The sequence below is a fragment of the Cariama cristata genome, unplaced genomic scaffold (genome assembly GCF_000690535.1).
Source record: "Cariama cristata isolate BGI_N322 unplaced genomic scaffold, ASM69053v1 scaffold13154, whole genome shotgun sequence".
Lineage (NCBI taxonomy): Eukaryota > Metazoa > Chordata > Aves > Cariamiformes > Cariamidae > Cariama > Cariama cristata.
The window spans coordinates 186,711-199,157 of NW_009612475.1; the positions used below are offsets into that span (position 1 = coordinate 186,711).

A 12,447-nucleotide genomic window follows, 5' to 3' on the forward strand; every position below is an offset into this window, starting at 1 on the left:
GTTTTGGGAAAGATAAGGAAAACATTAGGAAAACCATGTAAAAGTAATGACTAGGACACAACTAACCTAACACAAATCAGGAGTTGATGTGAAGCATGAATGGTCTTCACAGTTAACCTCCGTATGGACAGACAGTCTGAAGACAGACTTTTAAATTGAATTGATTTTGGCACAAGTGAAAAAGGATGGCTTTTTTCCCCTCTCAAGCATGTGATGCCAAATAAGTACGTAAAATTTTAAGTCTAGGTTTTTTCCACAGAGCTCCCTGAACTGTGTGTTTAACTTTGCCAGACTAGCAGGTAGACACTGTAGAGTGTCTTCACCCTCTTTTACTTCCACACTTTGAAAAAAAGAGACTACCTTTTACTTTTCTTACCAGAAGAAATAAAAGGAATTCTTAGAAGATACTAAGACATCAGAAAAGGACGTACATGTAATCCAAGCCTTCAGATCTGCTGAAAAGATCTATTCATGGTACAGCTTTCCTACTGCCCAAATTGGATGCAAATCTCAAAATTCTACACCCATCTGGAAAGCCCTGCTCCTGTACAGCTGTACTTCAGGGACAGTTACCTTCTACTACCATGCTGAAAGACAGGAATTCATTTTTGTTGACTTGCTGTAATAAAGTTTTATTATAAGCTTAGGGTGTCCTTGATATGCACCCAATCCTTATAAACGTCGGTAATTTGAACAGGGGTATTCAGCTCTTCCTAATACCACTCTATTTTGACATATGGCAAGATCCAATTATTATTGGGTCTATACTGTTAGCTACATAATGAGGAAATGCATATGAATTTACATTTTTCTGAAGCACAACAATGCATCCTTTTCTCCAGCAGACAAACCAAACAGCCTCTGCCCTCAGTAGCTAACAAAAAATTAGTCAGTTGTGTGAAAAACAATCAAGGCTGTTTTTAAGCCCCTAGATTTGTAATTCTGAATTATGGAAACATCTGAAACCACTATTTAATACAGCTTAAGAATCCAAAGTATTTCTTATAAAACTATATAAAATGAAAAATAAACATCTGTTGCTTGGAGTTCATTGAAAATGCTGAACTTAAATATCGTTCATTCCTCTTCCAGAGTTCAAAGTACAAACATACATTTACTGTAAAACAACATATGTACTTTACCTAGGGACAGGTATCTTCAAGTAAGAAAAAAAAAGGTATTTCACTTACACATAAAAGTTAGATCTATGATTTCAGACATGATTTTTATATTAAAATGCTTGTATGTCTAACTACTATTACAGAACAACTTTAAGACATCCCTTGATATATATTAACATAAATATCATCATCCTGTCTAGTAAAATTGTACCAAACTGGCTTTAGTTTTAAACTTCTTCAGTGCTAATAGTCAAGAGCTGGGACTCGACGGTCAACTGACCTTTAGAACATACAGAACAACAAAAAATATGTTTATTATTATGTTTACTATTCTCAGGCAGCAAATTCTCCAAAGTCCTTCAATAAACAAACCCACGTGTTACGTTGCTGGTTCTATCTTGTCAATCTCTTCCTTCTTTGGACTCTCCTCTCGGTTTTTGCCCTGTTGCATGGTATACACCGATGGGCCTATCCTTAGGATCTTCCCACTGCCCAAGCACTCATCACCCTTGTAGAACACAGCAAACTAGGAGATAAACACAGGGAGAGTCTTTTCAGCGGTTGCAAACGGCATGGTGAGCAACTGCAGGCCATGCAAGACCTGCTGGACAGTGAGTGTATTCATTTACATTTGATCTGACTAGATCTTTAAAAAAAAAAAGAATAAAAAAATCGCAAAGGATTTGTTAGCTCACATGAGTGTAAATATAAACATGTTGGTGGAAATTCCATCATGAACTTCTACAAGATTATCTCAAAACTCTTCAGTTAATGTGGTGGAATGGATTCTGCTGAAAAGCTTTCTTTCCCATAGGGGATGATATACATTACATTATCTGCATCTTCACTGGATCTTCCCCAGACAACTGTGCCCAGGCTACAGTGGCACTTCTCAAAATAGGAAGGGGACCAAGGACTACTGGAGCAGACCATCTGGAAGGAAGTGACTGAGGCTCCCTGACGTGCTCACCTCAGGAGAGGGGGAGCACAGACCTCCTGGCCTTCTCTCACTACCTTGCAGTAAAGAGCTCGGTTACAGGCTCAGCAGCTCCTGGCAGTCAGGGGCTTTCTCATGCCTATCATCTGCTCTGGCTGGAGTCTTCTCAGCTCAGCTCACTTCTCTTAAGTGCATCCCTCTCTCCATTACAAACAGTTCTCTAACTATTTCCCTCCTGATGTGTCACACAGACCCCAAGTTTTGGAGAGGAAGGGTAGAACATATACTGGGAGACGGCACGCAGAAAATGTTTGAGAACCACTGGTTTATGATGTGATGGAGTATCTTTATATCAGTGGTGTCAAAAGACATCACTACATAGCACCTCTTCTCAGTACTGTTCCAGGACAATGAAATTCACTTGACTCAGATCCTCACTAAACAAATTTGAACATTAAAACCATACTAAGCAGCCAATTACCAAACTAATGCCTTTTAAAATCTATTCCTTGAAGATATCAACAGATTCCATTTCTGCATATACAACCAATTAGAGATGCTTTCACGCATTTCTAAAACTTGTAAACCAGTTTCTGACTATATGGATAACAACAGACCACTTAAAACTAGAAACAATCTCCTTCAAAATACCTGATGAGTAGTCAAAAGAGAGCTAACTGCTCTCACATGCAAATAAATTAACTGTTTTGCTCCAGCTAATAAAAACACTACTCTGTTTTATTAGCCAGATAAGCCAAAACACAAAAAAGGAAAGAAAATAACTTCTAATAACTTACCTGCCCAGGTGTGATAGCTCTTGCTGGCTTCACTAGTGTCACCCACACACTCCCATCTTGGTTTAGAGTCAGTACACAAGGCACTAGACAAGAAAATGGTTGAATACCTGCCAGTTAATCCTTACATTCACATTAAAAAATAAAAATCTTCATCACTAGGTTAAAGAGATGTAAGTCAAGATACTACTATGCAGAATTGTTTTATAAAGACACTACAGAAACAGAAAGGCAAGCCAAAACATTTCAACTATTTCTGCAAAACTAGACTGAACACACTACCACGGTTTCACAAACTGAGTAAACGAAAGAACAAACCAAGGTTTGATTACCCAGTGCCATCTGGTGCCGAAACCTGAAATGACAGTCCATCATTTTATCTCTAACGAGCTCTGCAGGAGGTTCCTCTGCTATCCAGTGCACTCGGTTTGTCCGCAATAGGTCTCTGTACAGAGCAGGGTGATCTGTTGATGGTGCCTTAAAAAACGTTTATTTAATGCTGGGTGTTTTTGCCAGAGAGCATATAACTTGTAAAGCAAAGCATGAAATACAGAAGCAGCATCAAGCCATATCAAAATGAAGGCAAAATCAAGGCAAAATGAGTAAGAAAGTAAGCATTTATTAGCACTTAATCAGCTTCCAGGTGGAAGCCTTTAATGAAAAAAATAGGCTAAAGCAAACCTGATTTATTTGTCAGTCTTCTACACCTCAGAGTCATGTCACTTGTTGTATTCTTTCTCCTCCAATCACATTTCTGCCTTCTTCAGGCTGAGTTCAGATATCTACTGCCCTCCTTATGCTACCTCAAGATGCTACCTCCCTCTTCTCCGATTTCCCAGTTCAACACCTCCCCAACAAAGGCACTGCACACACACAACCTTACCGCAGGGCACAAATCTTAGTGGTCCTGCCCATCCCCTCTCAGCTCTCATCTGATTAAGATTTTCTCTCCCCATGCACATCAACAAGCACCAGAACACCTCATTATAATCACATCAGTATCAAATAAGAATAACAACTGCATGAACAGCAAGAAACATTACAATGCTAGCAAGCTGCAGAACTCCTAGTCATCTCATACAATTAGTCATTAACACACCAATTATTTGCAGTATTATATATATTCTGCCTCAGTTTTCAAAATGATAAAACTGTATTACTGGCTACTACTTCTTTTACCAGAAAAAGAAAGTAGCAATACATAGTAAACCAAGATCATACACATTTTATATACTTCGTCATAACAACTACAATAAAAACTCATGCTTTAGAGTAGAAAATGAGAGCTCAGTAGATTGGCTGGTTCTTTTCAGTATTTGTCCTTTGTTTGGAAAAGTTCTATGCCAAAACCTAAACCAATTTTCTATTCAAGAAAAGCTAGTTTGGACAAGATGGTTCAAATCTGCTGATGCTACACTAGTTGGTTCTTGTTTCCCCTAAGAGGAAAGCCAAGAATTGTGCCCAGGTCAGAGTCGCATTCCATACAGCAGGAGTCACAAAAGGCTTGCATTACTCATTTGCAATACCAGTGTTAATTAACTCACCACAAAGACATCTCCAGTGCTGACATCTTTGTCTACAACAAACCAAGCATCCTTCAGGCCTGCTAGTCTAGCCCTCTGGCCTATTGTGTAGAGGAACCAACCTAAAGAAATATGAAAATGTAATGCTGCTAGCAACTTTACAGCTTTTACTTTCAGAAGAGTATGTTACAATGATTTCCCAAAAACTTTACCACTAAACAACAAATAACGAACCAACCTGTCTTAGAGAAGCGTGCCAACCACAAACTAAACTAACACGTACTTGAAAGTTTTCATCTGTACCTGAAGCACATGATTTCAAACTAATCCATTTCAAATGTGGCATTCTTACGGTTTATAAAAGACAAACATCTCTTTATTTCACCTTCAATTTGTGGTTTTGCTACCACTCAGTCTTACGAGTTTCCCATACTTTCATGTATTAGTACAACATCCTACTTCCAAAAACTACTTGGGAGAGGAACTCAGTTCTGGCAGCTAGAATTGAGGAGAGCAAAGGAAGGACTCTCAGAAGGAAAGGAAAAGGTAAGCTGCCCATGTTTGGTGATGTCCTACTGTGCGTCATGGAGGTGCACGTGTATTTTTTCTACAAAGTTTAGGTATTAAAGAATCTGGAACTAAAGCACAGTCATTTTGAAAGAATTAAATGAACAATGGTCTTACGGTATTAAATTAACAACCACTTAGTATGAACAGAGTAACCCTAATAATTATTGTTTACTTTCTTGCAACATGGAACAAATCATTAAGAATCAGTTGTGGTTCAAGGTTCTACTACTGTATAAAGCAAATCTTCCATTATTACTAGAGTTATCAAACTGGGAAAAACCTGTAGACTGGTTTGGAATTTCACAACATCTGTTCATCCAAATATAACCAGTATTGTTCCATTTATCTAAAAGCAGTTATTAAGGTGGGTTAGCAAATTACCTTTGTGTGTTCCCATGACCTTCTTATCTTCAATGGAAACAAAGTTACCTGGTTGAGGCTCTAAATACTACCAAATAGGAAGAGATTGTTTAAGTCACAAGATGGCCCAAAAAAACCTCACAGTATATTTCAGGTTCTGTCACTACATTCTCTTGAAATTGGAAAATAACTTTTCAAGAAGCAAACTCAGTCCAAGCATTTTACTGCCTCTTCCCTGATGCTGTTTTAGAGAGAAAAGTAGGAAGGGCAGTCCCTATCAGCAGTAATTCTGGGCTTCACTCCCCTCGCACTCACTTATGCCAGGGGACAGCAGGATTCAGTCCTTTGCCCCTCTCACATCCCAACCACTCCTCAGAGCCTGTCAGGCACAGGAGTGCAAGTTCACACACTCCTTTTGCTACAGAAAGTGACTGACTGTTTGTTAGTGGAGGGGCAAAACACTTCCTACAGGCTGTTGGCGTCAGCTTCTGGGTAGGCTTGGGACTGCAAAGGGAGATGGGACATTGCTGCTTAGCGTGGGCCACAAGCTGTTGGAGATTTTTCTCTCGACGGTGTTATAAACTACTACTGAAAACCAGAACAGAACACAAAGATTGTCATAGATTTAATGTTGCTCACCTCAAGAAGGAAATTTTCAAAGTTTCTTTCACCAATGAAACACACTCCCATACTCTGAAAAGGAAATGTGGTATTGAATCCATAAAAGCAGAGAAAAACATTTGAAATAATGTTTATTAACAATCTGTCCAAGATGGATTTCCCCCCTCAGTGTATCCCAAATGATGCTAGGCATCTCATAAAATAAACAAAACCACAACATCTGGTCCAACATAGGTAAACTAATTCTATACACGATCAGCAAGAGCGGTAAGCACAGAAAAGAAGAAATAATAGGAAACAGAACACATGTTCAATAAATACATTAACCTTAGTGATGATATTGTATGTATATTAAAAACATAAGTCTCTTCCAGATTAAAGTACAAAAGTAACACAAACTATACAGTAACAGCATATTTCTTGAAAAAAAATTCAAAAACAAATAGGCTTTCCTTTTCCTTTGTGCTACTGCCTACATTCTTCAAACACCCATCTACAGTGGACAAATATAAACATCAAAAGCGATCAAGACAGCACCAGCAATACAACTGCTGCCTGCATTACTCTTTTTTTAAGATCAACTCATGAAGTGCTAGTTCTCAGAGAAACAGAACCCTTTTTTTTAAGGGAGTAACTGTGACAAAACAGTATGATCCAATTTCTATAAAGACATACTGAAAAACAATTCTAGTGATGAAGCCTTTAAAACTATGGAAAATAAAGACCAAAGGCTTCTCACCTGCTGTGATAGAGAATGCTTTCCATAATGCTCACAGCATCCTAACACATTCCCCTTCACCTTAGTTCTTCTGAGATACAATGGCAGACAAACTTGCTGCAAGCTAAAATACACAACTAACCACAAGCTCATAAAAGTACTTCTAAGCAAGTGGACAGCTATAAAATTGCTTCCCAACCTATCTTGTTACGGTGCTTGGAAGCAGATGAGTTATCACAGGTTAAAGCTCAACAAGTTCAAGAAAGTCTGTTTTAGAAAGAAATACAAATCAGAAGTGTTTAAGTGTTACCATGCCTCTTTTTTCTTTAGCACATGATGAAGGCCATGTTCCGCTGCTATCTTCTTTACAAAACTTTTCGTTAAATCCCCTAAGGGGAAAATGGTTTTCCTCAAAGCATCCTGCGATATCTGACTTAGAAAAAAGGTCTGGTCCTTGAAGAGGTCAGCCCCTTGAAGGAGTTTCACAGCTGCAAGTGCAGAACACATAAAGCATCTCACCATAACGCCCTTTAATAGTTCAACTTCCTTTAGTATTTTGTTTGACAATCAATATTTTAGTTTTATTACTTCCAAATACATGTTAAAGACAGTATTTTTCAGGTTTTTCAAAATCTAATTGAAAATGTCTGGGCATCTTCTCACCACTAAAAATATCTAGAAAGATTCTGATTTTGTGCAATGCAGAATCTTACAAGGTCTTACATTGCCTCATCTATTACAATACTGCATGTGTCATTGTCAAGAACATCAACAGTATGCAAAACAAAAACAACTTTCAAGTTTGATGCGAAAAAGAGAAAGAGGATTCAAACATTTCAGAGTACACTGTTCTTCAAAAAGACATTCAGTTTTGCCCTGAAATCACACTGCTACAAACCAATGACTTGAACAATCAGCGGAGTTATTCCCAGGGCTCAAAGAGGCAAGTTTTTTTTTTTCTTTATTTTAAAGAATCTCCTGATTGCCCAGATGAAATAAAATTGGTATAGTTTTTCAGTCATATTCTGTCCACTCTCTTTAAGAGCTAATAGCTCTGCTGTTGTACAAACTCTACTTGCGTGCTTCTTGACTCAAACAAATACTGACTACAGGTCAATAGTTCAGTCACAACTAATAATACAAAATCTCAGTAACAGGGCAGGAAGCCCATTTAGAAAATCACAAAATACTACAACTGTGAATTACAGTCTGCCACAAGTATAGACCATTGGTCCCACTGGGGCCTTTCAACTTTCCATAAACAAAATTAAAACAAAAAAAAAATCAAATAAACTCCTTTAAGTCCAGAACAAATGAAGGCAGGGAAGCTGTAACACAAGAACATCACGGTAGCAACTTTGCATAGTGGTAGTTGGCAAGGTTCTTTCCCTTTGGGTATAGCATGCTTCTCATTACACATCAGAGCTTCACCTCAGTTACTTTACTGCATTACAGCCCACTGCAGAGATATTTGGGAAATCTCTACATTGCCATCCAAGCTGTGACAGTGCCATGCAGAGACATATCCAAAACATCGTTCATCAAGCTGGCTTTGGTACTGGTAACAAGAGAACCACTGTGGTGCTGAGAGCAACCTCCAATTGATATCTACAGCCACAGGCAGGCTATTAAAGTGAAGAGCAAAACCTGCACTGCTGCTACTAGTACCTTTGCTGACCTGAGAACTGTAGCCTTAAAAATGTCTGCACATGCTCACTTGTATTTTTCAACTGCAGTGTAGGCAGAACCTTGATCTACCTGGGAAAAATGGGCTTCTACAGAACAGAGAAATAAGGCAGAATAGTTACTGAATGAGAACCTGATTTTTTCCAGTAAAATAATATACAGTCCAATTACTGTATAAAAGTATGTTATTAATTTTAATGTTTCAAAGCATTAATTCTAAAATTCCACTTAGGCATACCCCCATCATGAATTCCATCTATACTATATACCGAATAGCCAAAGAATACATTCCCTAAAATAAAAGGAACATTAAAAAAAAAGAAAATTTCATGTAAGTAATGGTAATACTTGATAAAGATTTCTTGAAATATTTCTCCAGGGTACAGAAGACAGCCCCATCTCCTTAATCCAGATTACAGCTCCTCCAGAATGTTAATTGCTCCCGAAATGCTTATTCTTACCTCTGCACCTGGATTAGAGCTTGACTAGTCAGAGTAATTTTCAATAATGTAAATCCTCTGGTTTGCGCAATCAACCTTCTACAAAGGCTGGGGTTTAAATGGTAATCATTGTGTGTACAGTAACAAACCTCCCTGATTCTGTGACACCAAATATAGTTTAAATTCCTCTTTCACATCTATGAATGTGAAATGAAGAAACCACTTACTATTTCTAACTTCAAAACGGTTTCTGAAAAGCCTTTGTGGTCTTTTAACGTGCTTCTGTTGAAACACTTCCTCATCCTCTAGTGAGGTCCTAGCATAATGCCCAGTAGCAATTGCATCTGCTCCTATCAAGAAAAAAAGAAACAAAACACAGAGGTACATACTTGAAATTCAGTTTAAAACAGGATTATAAACATCCAGCAAGAAAAGCAGAAAGCAATGAAGGAAGAAAACCTACAGAGAAGTCTTATACTGACAATAATCATATTCCTGCTATTTAAATAATGTAAACTATTCATCGGCATGCCAGCACTTGTGCTTTTGTACTTTAAGGACGACCTAAGAATGTAAAATTTAATGGTCAAGTCAATGCATGTGCCTGAATTAAATCTGTTCCTACATACGAGCAACCTAATCTCATGGAAGATGTCCCTGCCCATGACAAGGGAGTTGGACTAGATGACCTTTAACAGTCCTTTCCAACCTGAACCATTCAATGATTCTATACGTAAAAGCAACCTAAAATCAAATACTTCACAAATATTGAAATACTGCCACAGAAATCCATGAATTAGGCATGCATATGAACTCAGGCTTTTCCCCACCTTTTCAAGAGTTTGTATCCTTTAAGCATTTCCACGGCACATGCTCTGCACTGACACACTTGAAAATGCCTTACCAAGGTTATCCATAGCATAATGAAGAAAGTAGTTGAATTTGATGTGCTTGTTACACACAATATCAGGATTAGGAGTCCTTCCCAATTCATACTCTTTTAAGAGGTCACTGTAAAATAAAGATTCAAATGTGTATCAACATTATTAAAACTTCGGAATACTATCTGAGACTGAACGATCTGTTTAAACATGAGAACTTGAGACTCACGCATACTAAGTATTTAATGTAAGAAATAAAATACCCATTAGATTTTAACCTGTAAAAAATAACGCTTGGAGGATTTTCTCCAAAGTGCACTGATGACATGATCGAATTATCACTCACAATCTTGTAACTGTGTTTTATTAAATACTCCCTCAGGGGAGACATGGCTGCCCACTGTGCATATCCTACTCATCTCTTACGAAATACTCACTTTCAGAATTAAACAACCCTGTTCAGTTTTTCAAAGTGACAGTGCAGTGGAGTACACACCAAGAGCTACCGTGTCTCAGCCGAATGGACAATAACTTAAGCTGCAACAATGCCACCATAAGCAGTCATGGGGCTTAATTTTACAAGATTTCTTCCTTTTTTTTCCTTCAAGAAACTCAGGTAGTTTCTCAAAGTCATGTTGTAGTTTTACACTGTCGCATAATTGAAGTGCTTAGCATTATTTGCTTGAAATCACTGAAATAATAACTAATGAAATTAAACCAGCATACAGTGACGCACTGAGATATCAAAAGGCCTGATCACTGCATTATTTTGCTTGTCCTCAGTAGTCACCGAAGTCAAGAGGAACTGAGGGCATAGACTGGAATTTAAAGAACATCAGCAACTCTAGCATTTGAAACAGAATCAATTGCTTCTTCCTTATCATGTTATACATTACATTCATAAATAGAAAATAAAGCAACATATCTTTTATTTTGTCTAACTCCTTTTTAACAGTTCTCAATTCAACAATTCATACTAATAATTAAATCACCTGGGTCTACTGAGAGCTGCCTCAGCGCTGTACTCTTATGATAACATAATACTCCTTTGTAAATACTGCAAGGCTAAAGACTCAGCATAAAGCCAGGCTCACAGCAGTTCAGAACTCCAACTAAAGTACAGAACCAGAGAAAAGGCAATGAAGGATGCCTACTGAATCTCTCTGATGGAAAGATCTGAAACAGGCTTTGTACAAACCATGGGAAAGAGAAGACTTGGAATAGTTCTCTTGATAAAAGGTGCTTTTTGATGAATAACCCTTTAAAGAGAGACCCAGCGGAGGAGTAAATTCAAGGTCAGTGATGACAGTAAAGAAAAAAGGATTTTGAAACAAACCAAGACACTTGCAACAGATCGTTTGGGAACACTGTAGTAACAAATTATGAGAAGCAAACGAAAAGTTGATCTTCTATGATCTTTGATTCACTGTCATTTACAGACACCCCACACCCCTCAAGAGTTTTGATAACATTTATTCATTCTCTTACACCAGGGGGGAAACTGGAGTGACCTTTACCAGAACAGGGCTGTCTTCTTCATTGACTGTACAAAAGTTTAGTGCTTAACTGGATGTCATTCCAACATGAAATAGAAGTAGCACGACCAGGTTATTCCACAGTTTCTTGTAAGACAAGGTAACAACAGCACTACTTAAAAAGGGATGACGAGGATCAGGGAACAACTTTTATGAACTTATGTTGAGTGCATAGAAGATAAATTATGTTGTTATACCAATACTTCCCTTTTTCTCCTGCCTCCCAAGAAAAACTCTCAGCTTTCCTATGTAGAACTTTCTTCCCTTAAAGCGGAACAAATTCACAGAAAATCTGAACACCCTCCTTAAAGAAGTTTTAAATTTGTTATAAGTTTAAAGAAGCAAGGCTAGCTCATGATCATTTTGTGATAAACTGGATTCAAAATGTATTAATGTAAAATGCACTCCATAAATCACACACACAGACAACGCTAGCACCCCATTAAATACTTTCCTCTCAAGTTGCAATAAGGTTGGGCCAGTATGCGGGAAGCAGAAGAAACGAGCTGCAACAAAGCAATTGCTACACACTCTAATAACTAGGGAGAATTCCCCTACTAATTTCAAAAATAACAAATATATTACAGCCAACATATAAATTCTGATCTTAAATATGAATGACAGAAAAAGTAATTCCTGTGACATTTAACAATTTCTCTGTTAACAGTACTTTCTCTGAGCACTGATAATACTGCAATAAATAGCCATTACCCATCATCTGTCCATCCTTACTTTTCACAATAACACCGTACCACTCCAATATACTGAAAGACCATCTATTTTAAACGTGCTTCTACCTGAATACTTCATTCCAGTATTCCTTCACGTAGGAAACTTGGTGAAAAGGAATATCAAGCTTCTGACAAACCCAGTAAGCATCTTCACAATCTCTGTCAATGGAGCAAACTCCTTGTTCATCCAGAGGGTCCCAGTTCTTCATAAAGACGCCTGTCACCTGGTAGCCTACGGAATGAAGGTAAGAATGACCTATAAAGTAAAATTCTTATAGCTTGGACCCAATTCCAGTGTTTTTCAAGACTTGTTTCAGTAACAGCTTCTTTCAGAAGACGCAAGTAGGCCCGTACTAAGCAAACATCCTGCTAAGCTTCACAGTACAGTCACTGTACGACTACTTTTTTTCTATAGCTAACATAAACCCAAGCTCTTCTGGCAACCTAACCCGATGGTATTTCATCACTGCGGGTTTCTCCCATCCTTTCCTTTCCTTTCCTTTCCCGCGCACTTCCGCCGCTCTCCCGGG

General features: G+C 38.0%; 1 protein-coding gene across 1 annotated transcript; it reads right to left on the reverse strand.

The window, feature by feature from the left end:
- Positions 1 to 1,444: 1,444 nt before the first annotated feature.
- On the reverse strand, positions 1,445 to 12,149 carry TRMU (tRNA 5-methylaminomethyl-2-thiouridylate methyltransferase; the record flags this gene model as incomplete). Its single annotated transcript, XM_009698659.1, has 10 exons — positions 1,445 to 1,647; positions 2,856 to 2,938; positions 3,185 to 3,329; positions 4,397 to 4,497; positions 5,327 to 5,393; positions 5,945 to 5,998; positions 6,960 to 7,132; positions 8,998 to 9,120; positions 9,675 to 9,781; positions 11,984 to 12,149. Coding segments are annotated over 10 exons (1,166 nt in total), but the record flags the coding sequence as incomplete, so codon positions are not given.
- Between the last annotated feature and the right edge of the window lie 298 nt (positions 12,150 to 12,447).